The following is a 23,025-nucleotide window of genomic DNA, read 5'->3' on the forward strand; positions in this document are numbered from 1 at the left end:
GGTGGCATGACATTTATGGTAAACATTTTGCAGCTTGAAGTTCAATCTTACCAATGCCTACTCAGAAGTAACGCTCATGATGTTCAATGGGATTTGCTCTAAAATAATCTGTATAAGATTGTAGCCCATCTATCGGGAAGTAAGGTCTCATTTAACTCAATAGGACAGACATACTTTTGAAAGGACATACCTAGGATCGTTCTGCTAGATACACAGCTATTTAAACAACCTTCCCCAAAGCATATTTTAGATTATTAAATGCAGTTTTAAATTCTCTCACATAACTGTTCAGTGTTACTTTATAATCTTATCTGCTTCTTATCATAGGAAGATGTGGGACACATTAGTCTGCAATAACAGCTCATAATACATGCTTGATTAAAAGCTTCAAACAGGGCCTATATTGATTTTAATTTTTTCTGATGCTGCGTTAGTGAGGTGTATTCTAAGTATTTGCAGCCTTCTCTGTAATGAATATACTGAGATATTAAATGAGATCCTTTAAAGCTTCAGTCCTTAGCAAGGACCCTAGAGAATTAATCTAACTGAACTTAATGGGACCTACCTCTGAATCTGCAGGCTTAGGTTTTCAGCGCAATCATTTCATCCTCAGAAGACATGTCTTGTATCATGTGACTTTGCAAGGATATCATGCAGTTAAGCTGCACTTTCTATTCAGTTTGTCTATGATGCTATCCTTTGCACACTTACTTTGAAGTAAACCTCAACTTCAGAGTAAACATGAATAAATTGAACTGTCACACAGTCTAGATAAACTGTTCGATAGTCAAGAAAGTGATTTTGTTAGCTTTTTCCATGTAGGATGCTTGTTCGCAAATCCATTTGTTTGTAACTAACCAATTATCACATATTAATCCATCATAGTCTAGTGGTGCAGGAATTACAGAAACTTGTAGAACAAAACAATAGTTATCCGGACGCCACCCAAAGTAACGTTATTTCACACACAAAATTGAATCCCTATATCGAAGTCAGTAACTTAAGACATTCAAAATGATTAAAATAATATTCACAGATACATTCTGCACCAGTCCACAGAGCTGTTGTTCAAGAATACTGTTGCCAAAGTCCCATTCAAATCTTTGGGACTCAAGCATATCTCATTTTAAATCATATGTGCACACTGTAGGAAACCACAATTAACTTTGATTATGACCCCCCACCCTTGCACATTATACGCTATGCTATGGGTACACACAGTGTAAAATTGGGCTTCCTGCTATTTTCTCATGGTGTGAATCAGACCTTAATAATGCTAACTATTGCCTGCAGTGCTAAGCAAATTTAACTGGAAGTAAATTCCACGTATGAAACCCTGCATATCTGACAGTTGCGTGCATGTGAGCTTGCACCCTCCGCATGGCATTCTGAAAATATAATATGGATAGAAACAAAGAAGCTGTTTCTAGCTATTCATAGCATACAGGTTTAAAAGCTTTTTTTTTTCCTCCCTGAAAAACATGGTGCAACATTTTAGAACAAATAAATCAGTTAGCCCGTTGCTCTAGTTCAGGAAACAAAATTCCTCAGGCTGGATTTTTCACATGGCTGTAAATAGCATGCAGTCGTACTAAATGTTTTCGACAAAGTTGTTTGTCAAGAGCAAGTGAATGAAATGTTCCGCAACTCAATGTACTCACTCGTCAAAAGGGAAAACAACAAATCAGCAAAGTGTGCTGCTGCAAGAACCCGCATGTAGGATAGAAATAATACGGGGGGATTTTTTTACCTTCATTAGCCACTGCGTGTTGTTTTCCAGGATGTTTTCAAGAAGCTGGAGCCTTTGTATGGAATCATCATAATCTAAAGGTGCATCCCTCTGCACTGCATTGGAAACGTAGGAGGTAGAGGAAGAAGAACGGCAATTTTCTGTTTCAGGCAAAAGGAAAGTGTAGCTGCACAAGCCATGCTGGACTTGGTACTGCTTTTTGCCCAGGGTCTCTATGTTTTTCCTAAAGGAGTTGAATCCCAGAACGAGAGCGAGATTGCAGCTCAGAATAAAGCAAACATGCCGCCACATTTTCTCCTTTATAAATCAGAAGATCAAACGCTGTTAAAGAGCGAAGGTTATCTAGATAGCGTCTTCCAGCAGTCAGTGCCCCACTGACATGTGCGAATCTGCGGGGGGGGGGGGGGGAGTTGAGTCCCAGTTTCTTGTTGAGTCCCAAGCTTGGTTAAAAAGTTGTCAGGCAGATCTGTCTCAGCTGCTGCTGGCTCTGTGGTCCATTTTCAGATTCTGCGTTTTTCTTTTTGAAAAGGATATAATCATCTGCTGTTCCAAATTATGCAGTGTCCTTTCCTTCAGCTAGATTGAGAAGAGGACTTGAACATGTGCAGCTAGTAACATTCCTCTTTCTTGTATATCCGTTATCTTCCTGGTGAGGGTTGCGTAGTGAGGCAGCATGACTGTTTAGAGCATGCTGTTTTATGCATTTAGCGTCCTGCAGGAAGCCTCTCCAGGGGCAAAAATGGATCAGCTAAAGGAGACTCATGAATTTCCTAAGCACCTCCCCTATCGAGGGTCTCCAGGATGTCTCATTCTCTCTGAAAATCTCTGTGTTGTGAGCTTGTTTTTTAAAAAAACTGAGGCTGTATCTGTTACTTTTAATACTTTAAAATTTACAAACACAGTCACAGGCATTCCTTTGCTTCCTGCTGGGGAGATGCGAAAAGTCCCTTTTGAGTTTAATCTTAAAGTCAACATTGTATGGTTTGCTTAGCATTTTGTGCAAATGGAAATCTTATTTCCAAACAAAAGCAGACTTCGATACTGCTGGAAACACTTGAGTGAATATTTAGCCCAGAGTAGTAAGAAACCTCGGATTATCTCTTAGGCAATACAGAATGCTGGAAATTGGTTTGGGACCATAGAAGCAAGACATTGAATATGTGTTGGCTCTGTTCAGCCATCATGAATAGGCTTTGTGCTAATACGTTCCCACCTCCCACTGCATTCTATTAATTTCTTTTCAGGCGAGTGCAAACCATAGTTTGCCGTGACATCCAAATTCAGCAAACTATGGTTTGCACAAACTACAATCAGCATCCATGATTTCAAGTGTATTCCCAGTTTGGATGCATACTGTAGTTTGGTCACACTGTAGTTTGTCCCAATTCGGGCACCCTGGCACCCTGTGGTTTCTGTGAAACAAGAAATGAGTGCGCCCATAGGAGAAGGGAGTAAATGAAGCCCATGATCTTTTTGCTGCTTCCTTACCTAAATGACGATATTTTCCCCACACTTCCATCTACAAACCAGAAGTTTGCTTAGGAAGCACATGTTATCTATGCTTACATCTCATTTCAGTCCCAGAGTACCATGTTTTTCAGATACCTGTCAATGTATCCTCAAATGACCCAGATGTTCTGCATGCTAGCTATGCTTCCTTCCACTCCCTCACTTGTACTAAAGCACAAGTGACCAAGTTGCATCCCATCTGACCCCCAACGTCACTTTAATGCAACCCCTGGCACCACCTGAAGCTGCTTATTGTTCTTGTCCCATCCCCCTGCTTCTTAAGTTTCCCTTCCCTCTTTCTTTGTAGTCTCAGGACAATTGGAAGGAGCACTATTTTGTTTGATAAAAATAAATTGATTGTATTTTCATGTTATTACCAGTATTAGTGTCCTAAGTATAGGAAGCCGGCGGAACTTCTGCTGCCTTAAATTAAAATAGCATAATTTATTTGTTCAGAAGCAGGGCTACTGCCTCCTGAGCTCACCTAAGCCTGACCGGGGTGGGGGGGAGCCTTAAAAGGTCGGCGTGCACCACCCTTTTTTGCAAGCATAGACCTCTGGGTAACCTCTGAGTTACCAGGTCATGTGACTGAACTGAATGAAGTTAGGATCCAGCATATGCCCAGTCCCACTTCCACCCGTCTTCCAGAGCACCCTTCCCCCCCCCCCCAGGGCTTACACCAGTATAAAATTCACCAGTCTCAGCTTAGAGGGCTCAGCTCTGGTTGAGCTGGGAGGGAGGTGCATCTCTCTGGCTGAGCCAGGGTGTGGGACTTATGCCAGCAGAGCCTGGCTGCACCAGGTATTGGCAGCTGAGCCAGAGATCTATTGGATCCTAACATCATTCCAGCGAATCTTTGGTTTATGTTGCTCCCTAAGTCTGCTGTACCACAGGACACTATCATCTGTATACTTGCTTGAACGGAAGCCAATCAAATCCAGTGGGAGTTACTTTTGAGTAGACCTGCACAGGCCTGGGAATTCTTATCTGAGGTAGTCAGGGTGAATTAGCCAGTACTCATTAGAAGTTTCCAGAGCAGTATCTTCAAGGGCAAGAGAATTTCGCACAAAATTATAATTGCAGTATATTTAAAGAAGCGCAAGAAATAAAAGAGTGTAGAGCACGGGTGTCAAACACAAGGCCCGCGGGCCGAATCCGGCCCGCCAGACCTCGTCATGTGGCCCGTGTAGCCGCCGCCGGCCGCCAGCCTTCACCTTTTATTCTCGCTTTTTTTTTTTACACAAGAAAGCCGCCTCTTCAGCGCATGCGCGGCAGCCTACAAGCCAGAGAACGTCTGCCCTCTAGCGGCACCGGCCGTTCTACAGAGGAAACCTCCACTTTACATGCATTCCTACAGATACAACCGGCCCTTTGAGGGTGACCAAACTGCTGATGCGGCCCCCGATGAATTTGAGTTTGACACCCCTGGTGTAGAGGGTATCCAGTGATGGCTGTCTGTCTGTCTGCTTATACAACAGAAGTCCGCTTATGCAATGGGATTTCCTGTTTCCCTTCATCTTTCCTCCCGCACTCCCCCCCAAAAAAAAACTCCTCTAGAGGGTTCTCTGGAGCACATTTGTGAAAGAAAAAGCAATCATCCAAGGACAAACTGCATGATAAGTATCACATGCCGTTTGGACCTGATACTGCTTTACCAAATGAAGGTGGGGCCATAGCTTCATGGAGCTATGGAGCTTCACGGAGCAGAGCGGGGACCGCCTTCTGCAACACTGGCCAGCTTCCCATTGGCCGCAGGAAGCTCCTGCAGCCAATGGGAAGCTGCGCGCGCCTCCTCCGCGCCAGAAGGAGCGCCGGAAATAGCGTTTGCACATGCGTCCGGTCCACCGCGGCATCTGCGGGACCGTGAACCGGCCCAAGCCACAAAAACTTTGCCGACCCCTGTGCAAGATCCCTGTTTCAGTCCCCAGAAATGCCAAGTAAAAGAGGACCTCGCAGCCAACAATGGGAGAGAGGTGTGCCTGAGATCTGCTGCAAGTCGGATCAGGCAATACTGGACTGGACCTGACATAAGGCAGATTTCTGAGGCAGATCCATAGGCATCTACATATTCCAACAAGCTGGCGAAACAGTGAGAAATGCCAAGGGAAGTTTGCAGTAACTTCCCATGTGTTCTTCTGTACTGGATGCAAGCTTGTCTAAACACGCCCTGTAAAAATTACCCCATCCTGTGGGAATCCTAAAATTATTATTCTCCCAATAAGAGGTCCTCTTGAGGAGGCGAGCATTCTTTATTGAGCATGGTCATGTTTTGCTTGGCCAAGTGTGTTGAAGTTTGTGGTGAAGAATATGTTTTGTAGATGTGTCAGCCCAATTACACGTTGGCTTCCTCCTCCTGGTGTCCATAGAATGCCCCTTTTCTCATCAGTGTCATTATTAGATCCCTCAGGGAGGGGGGAATGGTTGGACTCTCCCATAATGTCCAGGAATGTATCCTGCGATTTTTACCACAGGATGTCATTAGGGTAAGAACAGTGAGGCCCATGGGGAGATTCTTGGCCATATTCTCCATGGTCTTGGATGGATCCTTCCCTCAGCCATGTGGCTATTTTGGATTTTCTGAGTCACATATGACTTAAGCTCCCAAACTGGTATGCCATTGATAGACCCACATCGTGATCTTAATATAACATGGGTGTAATTCTGGTTTCTGTACATGCCAGAGCAATTGTATAACCGTCGTGCCCTCAACACCACCTCTGCAGTTTTGCTCAACATCCAGCCTGGAGAACGCCTAAGCTTGCCTACTATTTTGTTGCATTTTAGTTGGTTCAAGTAAAGATAAATGGAATTTATTTAGCAAATGCCCAAGATCTCTGAGTCTGGGGCATGTGTGGCCAACCTGTGGCATACCTACATAGGTAGCACATTTTGTGGTATGGCTGGGCCAGAGCTGGAGAGCTTTGGGGCTAAAAGCACAATCAGACCTGCAATCCTGTCTATCTTTCTCTTGATACTTTGCTGCTTATTCTTTATAAACCCCATACATAGTGCTGTGCTTGATGAGTAGCACAGTTAAAATTTTAACTTGTGAAAGCAATGATTGGTAGAGGAAAGGCCCCAGCAAGTTCTGCTATGCCAATATACTAACTCTGCAAAAAGTTTTCTAAAATACCTGTGGCCAAATGTTCTTTAATATTCTTTCTCCACACAATTCAAAGGATGTAGTAATGGTTTACTAATCAATCTTGTTTTAAGCATTTCATTTAGCACTGACCACACCATCTTCCAGTAACATCTTGCCTCCTGACGTCGCCACTATATATGGAGGAAAATCCCCCTTACTGTCTTTGCAGAAACAACATTTGTCATTGCCTTAATCCTATTGCCTTTTTACTCCTCCATGCTATTGTTCAGCTATTTTAACTTAATTTTATCTAAAATTTGTTGCTATTATGAAGTTGGCACCAGTGCTGAATAAAAAATTTCAAAGTTAATCCAGGATTTCGTTCTGCAGCTCTTTTGCAATAGATCTGTGCTAGTCTTGGGAATTGTTTGACTCCAGTTGACACACACACACACACACACACACACACACACTCATTCAAAAGCTACAGTACAGCTTTTTCCACTGCCATAATATCGCAGAATGATCACTCCAGTCCTCAATCCCACATCACTGTCATGTTGGCTCGCCAAATACCAACTACCAATCTGGTTTATTAGACATTTTCCAATCAACTTTTCAAACATCTCCGCTCTGAACTCCTACCTTTTGATTCTGAGTTCTTTAATTTGCTTCATATTTAATCGTGTGTGTGTGTGTGTGTGTTTCAGACATAATCTTGTCATCTTCATGTTCAGCATGTTCTTCAGATGGAACAGTCATTTTTTTTTTGCACTGTGATTTCCTGCTTGTTTTTGATTGATTATACACTTTTAGACATAAAATAGCAAATACTGTCTCAGTATATTTAAAGTATAAATTAGATCTTTCCCATTTAAAAAAAAAAGTTAAAGGGTGTTCACTCAACATAACTCACCTTGTAAAAGGGGTTAAAGATATAGTTTGCCAGATGTGCTTCAGGCATTTTCTTTCCTGGGAAACACTAATTTCCCCTTCCTTAGGCAGTCTTTTTTTCTCCCTTTTAAAAAAATCCACACAGTATATTACTTAGCTCTTTTAAAAGAGATGCCTGGATCCCACTGCTATTATCTTTTTACTTCCAGCTGCATAGCCTCTGTTTGACGGGCACTTCTGTGAGATCTTTGGTTCCAACACAGAAAGCATAAACATTTGGAAAGTAGTATAAAACTTGGCAGGCTGGCTTACATGCAGATCCTCAGCGTACTTCCTTGTAATCCGTCCCGTTGATTTTGAGTGAGCTTTCATTCCAGTAGAATTTAGGTTGCAATGCCCTTCCCATTTATTTGTTTCTTTAAAACACTTCTCTGTTGCTTTATATTCAGGAATTCCAAAGGGGTGTGATAAATCCTTTTCTAAATAAAAAAATAAAACTCGGTACCAATGTTAGTGGTCAATAAGTCCAGTTGTGAGGAAAGAGATTTAAAGTACCATATTTTTCGCCCCATAGGGCGCAGCGGCCCATAGGGCGCACCTAGTTTGGGGGGGGATAAAGAAAAAAATTACCCCCCCCCAGCACAGGGCTGGGGTGGGGGAAGCCCGAGCTTCCCCCGTCCCCAGCCCCCAGAACAGGCTACTATCCGCAAGCCTAGGGAGCCCGGCGGGAAGTCGCGCTGGTCTCCCCAGGCTTGCGGATATCTTCCCGAAGCCCGGGGCACGTGACTCAGCGCGCCCATGGGTTCGGGATGCAGGCAGCTCCCACCGCCACCCTCCAAACCAGATCGGGGAACAGCAGGACGGCGGCGCTCCGCCTCCGTGCTGTCCCCTGAGCTTGTGGGGCTGGCGGTGGGGAAAGCAGCGCTTCTCCCCACCGCCAGCCTCCAAACCAGGTCAGGTTTGGAGGCTGCTATCCGCAAGCCTTGGGAGCCTGACGGGAACTCCCGTGGAGCTCCAAAGGCTTGTGGATAGCTTCAGCGAAAGCCTGCATTCGCCCCATAGGATGCACACACATTTCCCCTTCATTTTTGGAGGGGGGAAAGTGTGTCCTATAGGGCGAAAAATACAGTATCTGAAGAACTCTGGGTGCATGCCATATCTGACGGAGGACTGTTCCATTTGGAAGGTGCTGGCCTCTTCCAAGGTGGTTGTCAGATAGATCCTTGGTTGAAGACCCACCAAGGGGGCTTCATCTAAGAATCTCAGTGAACACGCAGGTCTGTATGACAGGAGGCACCCTCTCAGGTAACCAGGTCCCAAGTTGTTTAGGGATTTGTAAACTAGCAACAAACCTTTCAGCTTGACTTGGTATGAAATTGGCAGTCCGTGCAGTTCCTTTGTTGTAAGAAAAACTGCACCTTTTCCCTTATGGGGAATCCAAGAGCCCATATAGAGGCCTTAAGTAGGTTCCCTCTTGGAAGGAGAAAATAACAGAGGCCAACCAGAAAATATTGAGAAGCTGTTGCAACAGGGTGCTCCCCTCGCACACAGGAGGCAGAAGGGACCCCAAACAATGGTGTGCAAGCCCTTATATAGACTTCTGAAGTTGCCCACCCTGTAGCCAGAGACCACCCCCAAAACATCATACATACATCACAGAAAGAAGCTGTCTACAGCAGAAATTCTTTCTGCCAGGATACCTGATAATGGTCACTGGTTGCATTAACAAGACAGCCCAGTCATTCTTTTGTGATGGTAAATACTTTAATTCCTGAATCCAGGTCACAGGCATACCCTATTCACCCCCACAAGTACGCCCTTAAGACAGGTAAGCAAAAGACAATGGAGAGATTTTCCCATTTCCTTCCTCCTTGCAGAGAAATATTTGAGGTCACTGGGAGAGTCAAAATGACTTCAGGATTGTTCTCCTGTTCTATTTTAGACACGTGGCTTAAATACTTATGTATGTGTTTGCCTTGTAAATTTATGAACGCTTATTTTATATTTGGGACCTTGGAATTCTTTGTTGTTGTTGTTGTTTACTCGTTTAGTCGTGTCCGACTCTTCATGACCCCATGGACCAGAGCACGCCAGGCACTTCTGTCTTCCACTGCCTCCCGCAGTTTGGTCAAACTCATGCTGGTAGCTTCGAGAACACTGTCCAACCATCTCATCCTCTGTCGTCCCCTTCTCCTTGTGCCCTCCATCTTTCCCAACATCAGGGTCTTTTCCAGGGAGTCTTCTCTTCTCATGAGGTGGCCAAAGTATTGGAGCCTCAGCTTCACAATCTGTCCTTCCAGTGAGCACTCAGGGCTGATTTCCTTCAGAATGGAGAGGTTTGATCTTCTTGCAGTCCATGGGACTCTCAAGAGTCTCCTCCAGCACCATAATTCAAAAGCATCAATTCTTTGGCAATCAGCCTTCTTTATGGTCCAGCTCTCACTTCCATACATCACTACTGGGAAAACTATAGCTTTAACTATACGGACCTTTGTCGGCAAGGTGATGTCTCTGCTTTTTAAGATGCTGTCTGGGTTTGTCATTGCTTTTCTCCCAAGAAGCAGACGTATTTTAATTTCGTGGCTGCTGTCACCATCTGCAGTGATCATGGAGCCCAAGAAAGTAAAATCTCTCACTGCCTCCATTTCTTCCCCTTCTATTTGCCAGGAGGTGATGGGACCAGTGGCCATGATCTTCATTTTTTTGATGTTGAGCTTCAGACCATATTTTGCGCTCTCCTCTTTCACCCTCATTAAAAGGTTCTTTAATTCCTCCTCACTTTCTGCTATCAAGGTTGTGCCATCTGCATATCTGACGTTGTTGATATTTCTTCCAGCAATCTTAATTCCGGCTTGGGATTCATCCAGCCCAGCCTTTCGCATGATGAATTCTGCATATAAGTTAAATAAGCAGGGAGACAATATACAGCCTTGTTGTGCTCCTGTTGCTTGGTCCCTGCTCCTGCCAACCTAGCAGTTCGAAAGCATGTCAAATGCAAGTAGATAAATAGGTACCACTCCGGTGGGAAGGTAAATGGCGTTTTTGTGCGCTGCTTCTGGTTTGCCAGAAGCAGCTTATTCATGCTGACCACATGACCAGGAAGCTGTACGCCGGCTCCCTCGGCCAATAAAGCGAGATAAGCGCCACAACCCCAGAGTCGGCCACGACTGGACCTAATGGTCAGGGGTCCCTTTACCCTTTACCTTTAATGGCAGCTCCACGTACAGAGTATTTCAACAATCTGGGCTTGAAGTTACCAGTGCTTGGGACACTGTGGCCAAGCTGTTGCTGTTCAGGATGGTTGTAGTTGGTGTAGCAGCTGAAACACTTTTAGAAACGCTTAGGTCAATTGATTGTGGATTAAAAAGAAATTGTGCTGTGTTTTCTCCAGAACGCCAAGCCATTTTTGTTGTCGATGTTGAATTATTCCTTGCCCTTGCGCCAAGAGAGCCAAGTTCTCAAATATCCTTTGAGCTACTTGACAGAAACGTACAAAGATGCCCAAGAGAATGCACAAAGCAGCAGCAGAGTGTACACAAAGCCCCACTCTTCAAAAGAGAAGGGATGCAAGAACTCAGAAGACATTTTGGTGAGATGGCATCTGTTGAAGGCGCCGCTTTTTTCACAGAGGTTAAAATAGTGTGCGCAGTTCCTAGCAGCATTGTCATGTTCTATAAACTGCATTAGCATTATTGCTATAGCAGGGATGCAGAATCCAGATGTTTGTGGACTTCAACTCCCATCAGGGCCAGCTGGCCAGCCAACATCTGGAAGGCCACAGGTTCTCCCTTTCTGCCATGTTGCCCATGGTCTATCAGTCCTTGTTGAATTCTGTCTCTTTCCCATCTCACTCTGTTTTAGCTGTACAGTGGTACCTCGGGTTAAGCACTTAATTCGTTCTGGAGGTGCGTTCTTAACCTGAAACTGTTCTTAACCTGAGGTACCACTTTAGCTAATGGGGCCTCTTGCTGCCGCCGCGCCGCCGGAGCATGATTTCTGTTCTCATCCTGAAGCAAAGTTCTTAACCCGAGGTACTATTTTTGGGTTAGCGGAGTCTGTAACCTGAAGCATATGTAACTTTAAGCGTATGTAACCCGAGGTACCACTGTATATAAATTGCTTTTCAGTATGTGGCATTGAAGAATACTGTATGGTTGAAACATGTTTCGGCAACTGAAAGTTTTGCTTATCAGTAATAGGCTCTTGTTACTCTCCTGAGAACATTCCTTGTAATTTATCACTTGGTACATAAGCTGTTTTATCTTATTATCTTTTATCTTATTTCAGGGCAACTGAAACTACAGTTTACCTGTGTAAATCTGTTAATGTTCTACTCCTTTCTATCTTTTAATAACCACTGAATTTTATCATTGTGTTTCTCAGCTGTTTCTTCTTATTTTTTTAAATAGTTATATAATTAATAAAATTTCCAGAATTTGATGGTCCTGACTTCTTGCATTGTGCTCTGGTGTTGGGTAGACAGGAATTATTATTATTTGTTTGATTCTAGTTTCACTTTTGCATGGCTTTACTAGGGTCTGTTTCCATCTACTCAAGAGAGTTAAAATGTTGTAATCCTGAGGTTTACTGCTCCGTTCTTCTATAATACAGCATTTGTTCAGATAGGCTAAAGCAAATCTGTCTCATCCTTGAATGTCTCCAACATTATCTTGCTAAATAAGTCCCATGGACTTTCCCTCCCAAAATACTTTCTTCACCTAAAAGGACTCGCTGATTCTGGATATTTCCAAGTGGTGCACCTGACCTTTAACCCCTGCTAGTTTCAATCCCTTCACCTCATAAGGAAATCTCAGAACAGTTAGTCAATTGCTAGAGAAACAGGAGGTTTGCCTTGTTGTAGACTTCCCCTGTTTTCTTTAATCTCCTGCACACCTCTGAGTACTCCATATTAGTATTTATTTGTTTAAATATTCATAGCAGTGCGGAACACAATGTACAGAATTACAATAAGATCAGTAAAAACATCAATAAATACTGGGCTGGAAAAATAATTCCTGTTCCAAATGCTGTTAATTAACTGGCGATTAATTAACGCTTATTGTCCGCATATATTTTAGCCATTTAGATTTAGTGGCACAACTTTATGAATGTCTAGTAGGAAGTAAGGCACACTGTGTTACATGGGGCTTACTCCAAGGTAAATGTGTATGGGATTGCAATTTAAAACATAGGGAGAAAGAAGTTTTGTAGCATTAAGCTTCTTGCAGTTGTTTGGATGCAGGTTATTTGTATTTTTTTAAAAAATGTATTGCTTATGTATCTATATGAAACTATTATAATGCATTCCTGTTTTTAGATACGTTGTAAGCCACTCGGTGTATCAAGTGACTTACAAGTCTAATACAAATAAGATTCAGAATTGGACTAACAAACCTAAATATTTATTGCAATATGTAAAATGGGTCAAAATACATGAAACTGAAAAAGAATGAAAATTCAAAGCAACACTTTTTATGCTTCCGCCAATCGTCCCAAATTTATTTCTGGTTTAAAACAAAACTTACCCAACCGAAAGGTTTTGGTCCTTAGTTTAGATTTAGAACAGATGGAGGAATGTACTTGAATGAGAAAACAAAGCGCTCTGTATTCAAAATAAATTTTAAGAATGTTAAATCTAAAAATCATTTGGCCAACATTATACAGAGCAGGGGTGGGAAGCCTTTTTTAACCCAAGGGTCATGTTCCCTCACAGGAAACCTTCCAGGGGCCGCATGCCAGTGGTGGGCGTGGCCAGAGCAATGGCTGTGGCTCCTACCTTTGTATAAGACGCCACATTTCAGCCACACAAACTTCATAGGTTTAGATGCATGTGCTCAGACACCTCTCTTTTCAGTCAGAATGGCACATTCCAAGCTGGTTGGTGGGGTGTGGGATGGCTTTGGAAAATAGGCATGGCAGATAGGTAGGTAGGTAGGTAGGTAGGTAGGTAGATCGATAGATAAATAGATAGATGATAGATAGACAGACAGATAGATAGATATAGATATAGATAGATACAACTCTGTTAAAAGGAACATGGGTGGCACTGTAGTCTAAACCACTGAGCCTCTTGGGCTTGCCGATCAAAAGGTCAGCGGTTTGAATCCCTGCAACAGGTGAGCTCCTGTTGCTCTGTCCTAGCTCCTGCAAACCTAGCAGTTCAAAAGCATGCCAGTGCAAGAAGATAAATACGTACCGCTGCGGTGGGAAGGCAAACGGTGTTACCATGCACTCTGGTTTCCGTCACGGTGTACCGTTGCGCCAAAAGCGGTTTAGTCATGCTGGCCACGTGACCCGGGAAGCTGTCTGCGGACAAACACCGGCTCCCTCGGCCTGAAAAGCTTTGACTGGACTTAACCGTTCTTGCAAATATAGAACTATTACAGGTTTTATTTTGTTAAGGTTAAGATCATTTTCAGTTGCTGTCGAAGCTGAGCATTATATTTTTGCATTTCTCCCCAGTCTGGTAGTTTATGCATTAGGTGTGATCCAAGGGCTTGCAAATACAGTGGTACCTCGGGTTACATACGCTTCAGGTTACGTAAGCTTCAGGTTACAGACTCCGCTAACCCAGAAATAGTGCTTCAGGTTAAGAACTTTACTTCAGAAATCATGCTCCGGCGGCGCGGCAGCAGCAGGGAGGCCCCATTAGCTAAAGTGGTACTTCAGGTTAAGAACAGTTTCAGGTTAAGAACGGACCTCCGGAACGAATTAAGTACTTAACCTGAGGTACCACTGTATACAGAGGCTTCCCCAAGACTATCCATTGCACATGAAACGCTTTCCACTACTTTTCATAACACATAACAGGGCCGGCGCTACCATGAAGCAGAACGAGGCAGCTGCCTCAGGAGGCAAATTCAGAGGGGTGGAAAGTGGCTAGAAAGGTGTGCCACGTGGTCTTCCCTGCAGTCCCTAAGCTCTGCTTGCTGCCTTGGCATGACCAGTGTGCCAACGAGGCAGCCTGCCTTGGGTGGCATGCTTCTCCCACCCCACCAGGGTGTGGGCCTGATTCTGTAGGCGGGGTGGGGGAGCATCAGTAGTGCATCTTGCCTCAAGTGCCCAAAGGTCTCTGGCCAGCCCTCGCACATAATTTTACTTTTAAATAGGCCTCATTTCTACATTACGTGGTATATAACTGTATTTAGGTCATTTATTTTCTTGGGCTCCATGATCACTGCAGATGGTGACAGCAGTCACGAAATTAAAAGACGCCTGCTCCTTGGGAGAAAGGTGATGGCAAACCTAGACAGCATCTTAAAAAGCAGAGACATCACCTTGCCAACAAAGGTCCGTATAGTTAAAGCCATGGTTTTCCCAGTAGTGGTGTATGGAAGTGAGAGCTGGACCACAAAGAAGGCTGATCGCCGAAGAATTGATGCTTTTAAATTATGGTGCTGGAGGAGACTCTTGAGAGTCCCATGGACTGCAAGAAGATCAAATGCATCCATTCTTAAGGAAATCAGCCCTGAGTGCTCACTGGAAGGGCAGATCCTGAAACTGAGGCTCCAATACTTTGGCCATCTCATGAGAAGAGAAGACTCCCTGCAAAAGACCCTGATGTTGGGAAAGATTGAGGGCACAAGGAGAAAGGGACGACAGAGGATGAGATGGTTGGACAGTGTTCTAGAAGCTACAAACATGAGTCTGACCAAACTGCGGGAGGCAGTGGAAGACAGAAGTGCCTGGCATGCTCTGGTCCATGGGGTCACGAAGAGTCAGACACGACTAAACGACTAAACAACAACAACAGGCCATTTAGGCTGCAGTGCTAGCCTCACTTTTTGGGAGCAAGGCTCGGGCTGATCTGAACCAAAATAGAATTATTCTACAGTACTTTGCCTTCATGCACGCTACCTCTTAAACAGGTTTCAAGAGAGAGAAAACATGCATTGTTTTGTACAGGCATGTTTAATGATGGATTTTAAAGTCCTTTCAAAGTATTTGCCTTTTTAAGTTGTTTTGATTTCCAAACACCTCCATCTCCGCCGCTTAGGAAGCCTCCCGTTTCAAGCTGGCATTCATGAATCAATCGGTATAAATACATGTTACCTCAACTCTGGAGTCACACGACTCATTAAAAACTGATGTCAGAGAAAATAAAAAGGAAGTGAGAAATTGGGTAAGAGGAATAAACAATGGTTTTAGAGCAAAGGACATTTGTGGCAACAGCAAAATAATTAGTTCCTGACATCTGTTTCCCTAACAGAAAAAGCAGTTGTATGTTAACCCCTTTATAAATGCAAGCAGTATGTTTGTAGAGAGTTCTGATATGGAGGTACAAATAGTGAACACAGTTCCTATAAACTAAACTTCTCATCACAACAAGTTAATACCGCCCCCGGCCCGATTCTTATCAGCTGAGCTCTGGTATTTTCTAGCCTGGCTCTAAAGTATAAGTACCAACAAAATGTTCTGATGTACTAAACGTGCCGCATTTGTATTGACCTTATTCAGTTCTGATGAAACCAAACTGACCATTTCCTCCCTCTGTTTCCTTCATGTTGAATTTTAGATTGTAAGCACCTCGGGGCAGAGCCTGCTTTGTGTGTTTTCCCCAGGTAGCTCTGTTAATACTCAGGAGCTTGTTTTATCCACTCTGGCTCACACCCTAATGCATAACAGTTTTCCTTCACAGTACCTGAAATCCAAAATACTGCCTGTAGTGCTCATATGTGCAATGGAGCTTTTCAGGCGACCCCTTCCCAACACAGCCATTCACAAGGTTTCCCTGGGGTCGTATTCAATCAGCCACTGATTGTAAGTTGTTTAAAACCTTTTCTTTAAAAAAAAAAAGTGTGTGTGTGTGTGTGTGTGTTTTAACCCACCTTGGAAACTTAGGGTGAAGGGTAGGAAATAAAGAAACAATTCCATAGAATAAGGTCAAAACCAAAGTGGGTTAACCAGAATAGGCATCCTCAAAACAAAATAGTTTTGTGAACGGGAACCGATTCCCGCGCTGCGCAGGGGGTGTTCCGGCCCCTGCCCTGCCATCGTCGCTGACGCGCCACGCCCCCCGGAATGGCACCAATCGGGTGGCAGCTCGGGGGCGTGGTTTAGCTGCTCAAATGCAGCTGCGCCAGCTTTTCCCTCCATTGCACTGCCGGATTTCTTCAAGTCACCCACCCACCACTCTCTTTAGTGTGTACTTCTCGCTTGACCTTGCTATGGGCCTATGGTTGGTCGCCTTGGTTGCCCAGGGAGCCTGGTAGGAGTTTTTTCCCAATTGGCAAATTGGCACCGGCCTCTTGGTTTTCTTGCCTACCTTGTAGCAATCGTCACAACTTTCTTGGTATTTGGCGGTTAGGCATTGGAATGTGTTGTTGGTGTATGGAAGGGCAGGGCGTGGCCATCGCCTACCCCTTCACTTATGGGTATTCCGTTAAAGGAATCCGGCGGTCGTGGATCCTGTCCGATACCCTGCATGGCTGGGGGCCATGGCACAACCCCTGGTGACATCAGGGGAGGGCTTATAGTTGTATTTGCATCAACAGGCTCTCCCTACTGGTGGTTAACCCTTGTCAGACTCACCCCTCTCCGAGTGGGTGGAGTCAAAATTTGCTGTTGTCCAATGCCTAAGCCAATACCTCTCACATGCTGTAATCAATAAAGTTGTGGCCTTTTCTAGCCCATTAACCTAATATACTGTGTCCACGTGTCTTTATTATTCCCAAGTGGGGGATGGGTCCTCGAATCACAAACCCGTTTTAGTTTTCACCATCGATTTATTTGCCCTTCTGCTTGCCCTACTATATGAAGTTTCCACATTTTATCCTAATGTCCCAGGTTCAGTCCCTGGCTCTGGGTAGAGTAAACAAAAAGCTCCTCCCTAAATCCTCAGAGGGCTACTGACATTTTGTGTAGCCATATTGAATTGATCTAGGAGAGCCATGTGGTCTCATTGGGATCAGTTCATTTAATGTTTGATATTTTACTAGGTTTTTATATGTGCTGTAAGCCGCCCAGAGTGGCTGGGGAAACCCATCCAGATGAGCGGGGTATAAATAATAAAATTATCATCATCATCATCAGTGTGCTCTACGTGGGGCTACCTTTGAAGGTGACCCAGAAATTACAACTAATCCAGAATGCAGCAGCTAGACTGGTGACTGGGAGCGGCTGCCGAGACCACAAAAGACATACATTGGCTCCCAGTACATTTCCGAGCACAATTCAAAGTGTTGGTGCTGACCTTTAAAGCCCTAAACGGCCTCTGCCTAGTATACCTGAAGGAGCGTCTCCACCCCCATCGTTCAGCCCAGACACTGAGGTCCAGCTCTGAGGGCCTTCTGGCAGTTCCCTCACTGTGAGAAGTAAGGTTACAGGGAACCAGGCAGAGGGCTTTCTCAGTAGTGGTGCCTGCCTGTGGAACACCCGCCCATCAGATGTCAAGGAAATAACCATCTCACTTTTAGAAGACATCTGAAGACAGCCCTGTTTAGGACAGTTTTTGATGCTTGGTGTTTTATCATGTTTTTAATATTCTGTTGGGTGGGGTATAAATAATAAACTTATTATCATCATCATCATCATCATCATCATCACTATTTCTGGGCCCAACTGAGCCACGATGCACCAGCACAATAGATAACTATTTCATTGATGAGTAAAGAAAATTACATTAGTCCATAAACTACCAATTTTATTTTTTTGAGGTCTGAATTATTGCTGCTCTCACATACATGCATGTGTGAACATCGGCGTGTAGTACTTTGAACCCCCAAGAGTTAAGTCTTGTAGCTCAAATCTAAACTCTCAGCTATTAATTCTGTTGTCTGTGCACAATTCTATTAGAATCACAATATGGTAACAATAAACAATATTATTTAGCAGGAACGGTTTGGGTGAACACCGCAGGGTAGCTGGAATGTACCAAATAGGCCTCAGCAGGGAATGTCATGGTATTTGACCCAGTGTGAATGCAGCTGTTTCTGTGATGGGTATAGGACTCCTGGCAAAGGCTTCGCGCACTCTCACTCTCTGTTTTGGTCTGTTTCAAATAATTTTTTATATTAGAAGAAAGAATGATAGAAAGGGCAATGCCTGTTGGCCTGAGCTCTCTTTGTTTATCGGAATGGAAAGTTACAGAAACATTTCCCAAACGGTTCTGACCTCATTCCAGTTTTTATGTATGTACAGAAAGTCACGAGGAGTGTAAATGTGAATTACCGTATTTTTTGCCCCATAGGACGCACTTTTTCCCCTCCAAAAATGAAGGGGAAATCTGTGTGCGTACTATGGGGCGAATGCAGGCTTTCGCTGAAGCCTGGAGAGCGAGAGGGGTCACTGCGCACCGACCCCTCTCACTCTCCAGGCTTCGCGCAGCTCTCCACAAGGCGCGGGAGCCCGGCGCCGGGCTCCCATGGCTTGTGGAGAGTTGCCTGTTCTGGGGGCTGGGGGAAATAACATTTTTTTCCTTTATTTCCCCCCAAAAAAACTAGGTGCGCCTTATGGGACGGTGCGTCCTATAGGGCGAAAAATACGGTAGTACCATTTCTGTTGGATGCAGACAACTGATAACTTTTATGGTCAATTAATATGTGAGAAGCTTATTAAGCCTTGTGAACTGCGGTTCTCACCGCAACTACTTCAACACTTTTTCCAGAGGGTCGGCCACAAGTCAGTGTCACCTTCAGCAGACCCTCCAAGTGACCCTATTTTCCAGGAATGGTTCTGGATTTACAGAAGCCATCCCAGTTTCTGATTTGATCCTAGAATGTCCCTCTTTTCCTTAGAATGTCCCTACTTTCATCAGAGAAGTGTTGGAGGGTATGGTAGGATGTCCCTATTTTTGTTGGGCAAATGTTGGAGAGGACATCTCTATTTTCACCAGAGAAATGTTGTTGGGTATGCCTTAGCCTCCCCAAAGAGTTAGCCAGCCCTAGGCTAGAGCAATCTATACAGGTCAGAATCAGCCACATTATCAGCATGCTGGGCCCTGTGTACCTGTGGAATGCTATTCCATTTAGCTTTTAAAAAGTCAGATTTTCAGATCTGGGAGGGGGAATTCCAGAAGCCAAACATCGGGGGGGGGAGAGGGGGGGTTGTTCATGACATTGTACAGGTGGCCCATGAAAAGTGTGTGAACAAAGCGTGGATATTCCAAAGCACATGCGCAGCACTGAATCAAGCCGAAGGGCTGCACCACCATTCATATAAAGTAAAGGTGTGGGAAACCACATAGGTGCAGGTTCATATTTTAATATTTTCAAGTATAAAATATCTGAACAAATAAGGAATGAAATGTGATAAATCCCAGTGCATTTCGAGTATCACTCTTCTTCAGCTGAGGAAGAAGGCTTGGCCAGGATCCAACCCATTATATTTAGCAGGGACAGTTTGGGTGAACACCGCAGGGAAGCTGGAAAGTACCAAAGAGGCCACAGCAGGAAATGTCATGGTATTCGACCCACGGCAAATGCAGCTAATTCTGAGATGGGTCTTTTGTTGGCTAAGCCATTGCTGCTTCTTTGTCTGTTTGAAATATTGTTATTATTTTAATTCTAGAAGCCCAAAAGATTGATGGAAGGGGTAATTGGCATGAGTTCTTGGTGTATATTGGAACAGTAAGCAAAAAAAAAAGTTTCTCAGCCAGCCCAAAAGTAGACGGTCTCTATCTCATTTCAGTTTTTATATTTATTTGGAAGCTTTAGTGAAATCCATATGGGGAATATAAATATTAATTACTGGTGTGTGCATTGAATTCAGAAAACTTAAACCTTGTAAGTTATGGCTAGTTAACGTATGAAAAGATGAGGTCCATGAAAAAAAAAGGATAGTCATGTTTCATATCAGGGATGTTGATCTATTGAGAAAAGAAGAAGCACTGATAGACAAACTCCAAACTCCTTCAACCTGCTACGGCGGCGGTTAGGCATTGGAATAATGTGTTTGTGGTGTGTGGAAGGGCTAGGTGTGGCCATCGCCTACGCCTTCAATTTTTGGGTATTCCGTTAAAGGAATCCGGCGGTCGTGGATCCTGTCCGATGCCTGTGTGGCGGGAGGCCATGGCACGACTCTTGGTGACATCAGGGGAGAGCTTATAGTTGGATTAGCATCAACAGGCTCCACCTACTGGTGAATAAACCCCCTTTTAGACTCACCCCTCTCCGAGTGGGTGGAGTCAACTGACGCGATCCAATGCCTAAGCCAATACCTTTTCACTTGCTGTAATCAATAAAGTTGTGGCCTTTTCTTGCCCATTAACCTTATATTACGTGTCCGTGTGTCTTCATTCCACTAAGCGGGGATCGGGTCCTCGAACCACAACTACCTCCCGATGAATGACCCTCTGGAACTTTAGGGTAAGTGATTGGGAGTGGGGTTGCATCAGCATCATTTTATTTTCCTTTCCTCAAAAAACATCATGCTCAAAGCGGCTTGCAACAAAGAATACATCTCAAGATCAACCATCGCTAGAACCATTTCATAATGGCTTGCTGAAACTGCAACATAACAGCAAATATAACATCCAAAAACAACATTTCAGTACTATAACTATAACAAGATTGCATTGACGACATTATACCTCCTGGCAACAGAAAAATAACAAGGGAGCTTGACACCTTGGTTTTGTCTTGGTCCTAGAAACACCTGTCCCTTGATCTTGCTCACAGGCCTTCTCCAGCAGCAGCTTCTTAGAAGACTTCCAAAAGCAGGGAGTGGGGTAGCTGGGAACACTCCTCCAACGATGTGGCAGGAAGAAGAGGGAATCTGCAGAAAATCATCTTTTCCCTCCTTCCTCCAGCAGCAGCCTACTCTGCATCTAAGTCCCTTCGGTGAATGCAAAGAGCAATTCATAATAATAATAATAATAATAATAATAATAATAATAATAATATAATAATAATAATAATATAATAATAATTATTATTATTTATACCCCGCCCATCTGGCTGGGCTTCCCCAGCCACTCTGGGCAGCTTCCAAAAAAATATTAAAATACTGTGATACATCAAACATTAAAAGCTTCCCTAAACAGGGCTGCCTTCAGATGTCTTCTAAAAGTCTGGTAGTTGTTGTTCTCTTTGACATCTGGTGGGAGGGCGCTCCACAGGGTGGGCGCCACTACCGAGAAGGCCCTCTGCCTGCTTCCCTGTAACTTGCCTTCTCGCAGTGAGGGAACTGCCAGAAGGCCCTCGGTGCTGGACCTCAGTGTCCGGGTAAAATGATGGAGGTGGAGACGCTCCTTCAGATATACGGGACCGAGGCCGTTTAGGGCTTTAAAGGTCAGCACCAACACTTTGAATTGTGCTCGGAAACGTACTGTTTCAGTTTTGCCGAAGACGAGCCTGATACCAGCCCGTTGTCTTTGAGGAGGTGTCAGATAATAGGCAAATCCTGTCTCGAATTGTTTTGTTCTTCAATGGCTGTTTTACACATGTGGGTCACCACTTAGTATTGCAGTCGTTGGCAAAGAAGCATGTTTGAGCTCATCTCTCCAGCTCACCCTGATGAGCACATAATAATAGATAACTCTTTACTGGCAAGTAGCAATTAAAAAGTTGATAATATATATGCATGTGTAACATGAATTCTTCTTCGCTTGACTGTGGGGGTTATGTCCCAAGCTTTGAATTGTGTGAGATCTGAATTTTTGGCCCATCTCATGGGGAAGAAGTATTTTGAACCAATGCAAGTTAAAAACATAAGAAGAATAGAATTGTAGAGTTGGAAGGGACTCTTGAGGATCATCTGCTTGAAGCCCCTGCAATGCAGGAATATGTAGCTGCCCCATACGGGGATCGAACCTGCAGCCTTGGCATGATCAGCACCACGCTCTAACCAACTGAGCTATCCAGAACACTGCTGCATCACACCAAATCAGTCCAGCTTGTTGTTGTTCTCATAGTGTCCAAGCAGAAGGTGGTGGAAGCCAGCCTGAAAGCAGGCCTTGAACACAAACAACACCCTCCCCATTTTCGGGTCCCCAGCAACTAGTGTCCAGAGACTTACTGCCTCCAACAGAGCAGCTAGTAGCCTTTGAATCTCCATTAATTTCTCTAAACTCACGTATGCTTGTAAAAGTCTTTCATAGATTAGGTTTGACTCCAAAGACATCCACCTGAAAGTGTGTTTAGGATTGCAGCCTTAGCTTGTATTTGGAATATAATAGTGCTGTAGTTAAATCAACTGCAATTCACGTGTAACTTTACGCATCAGTCTGTTTGAGAAATGACCCTTCTTTACTTTGATTTTTTTAAATTTCACACGTAAATGAAAGGAACTTGACATTACCTTCAAATGTCAAAGCAGTATGTGTTAAAGCTTCTGATACAAAATGTGTGAAGATGAGTGTTTATCTTTTGGGTCGAATCCTGATTCCTTGGTTCTTTTAATAGCCTATATTCCACAATTTACTGCTGCTTTAGATAAACAGCTGGAGAAACAGACCTTCAGAGCTTACTATTTATAGTTGTCTTAAATCTTACAAGAGAAAAACCGTAGTTCGTTAGTGTTAGGCAGCTGTTTAGGAATCTTTATTGGCTCTTCCTTATCATTCATTTAGAGTAGTATATCTAGCAATAAAAATGATCATAAATCTGCTTTGCATATTATGCGGACAAAATTGATTTCCCCCCCTTAAGATGTTAGTCCTGTTTTATATGGAAGGCAGGACTGCTGGATATTTAGACTAGAAATCTGCCTCACGCTATAAATGTTCAAATATCTGTTGGACACTCACAAGTTTTGAATGGACAGAATTTCAGCTGTGAGTCTCTAGAGAATCCCCCCCCCGAAACTTATATGTTGAAATTCTAGACGCAAAGCTAACTTGCACTCCTTG

General features: G+C 43.9%; 2 protein-coding genes across 2 annotated transcripts in view; one reads left to right on the top strand and one right to left on the bottom strand.

Annotated features, from left to right (window-relative positions):
• ANGPT2 (angiopoietin 2) overlaps positions 1-2,508 on the bottom strand; it is a 45,314-nt gene extending 42,806 nt beyond the window's left edge. The window contains exon 1 of the mRNA XM_053380822.1: positions 1,751-2,508. Within this exon, the coding sequence (XP_053236797.1) occupies positions 1,751-2,041 (291 nt within the window). The 5' untranslated portion in view covers positions 2,042-2,508. The remainder of the gene's footprint in view (positions 1-1,750) is intronic.
• MCPH1 (microcephalin 1) overlaps positions 1-23,025 on the top strand; it is a 107,357-nt gene that overhangs the window by 74,141 nt on the left and 10,191 nt on the right. The gene's annotated exons all lie outside the window — the stretch shown is intronic.

This window comes from Podarcis raffonei, chromosome 3, assembly GCF_027172205.1.
Source record: "Podarcis raffonei isolate rPodRaf1 chromosome 3, rPodRaf1.pri, whole genome shotgun sequence".
Taxonomy (NCBI): Eukaryota; Metazoa; Chordata; class Lepidosauria; order Squamata; family Lacertidae; genus Podarcis; species Podarcis raffonei.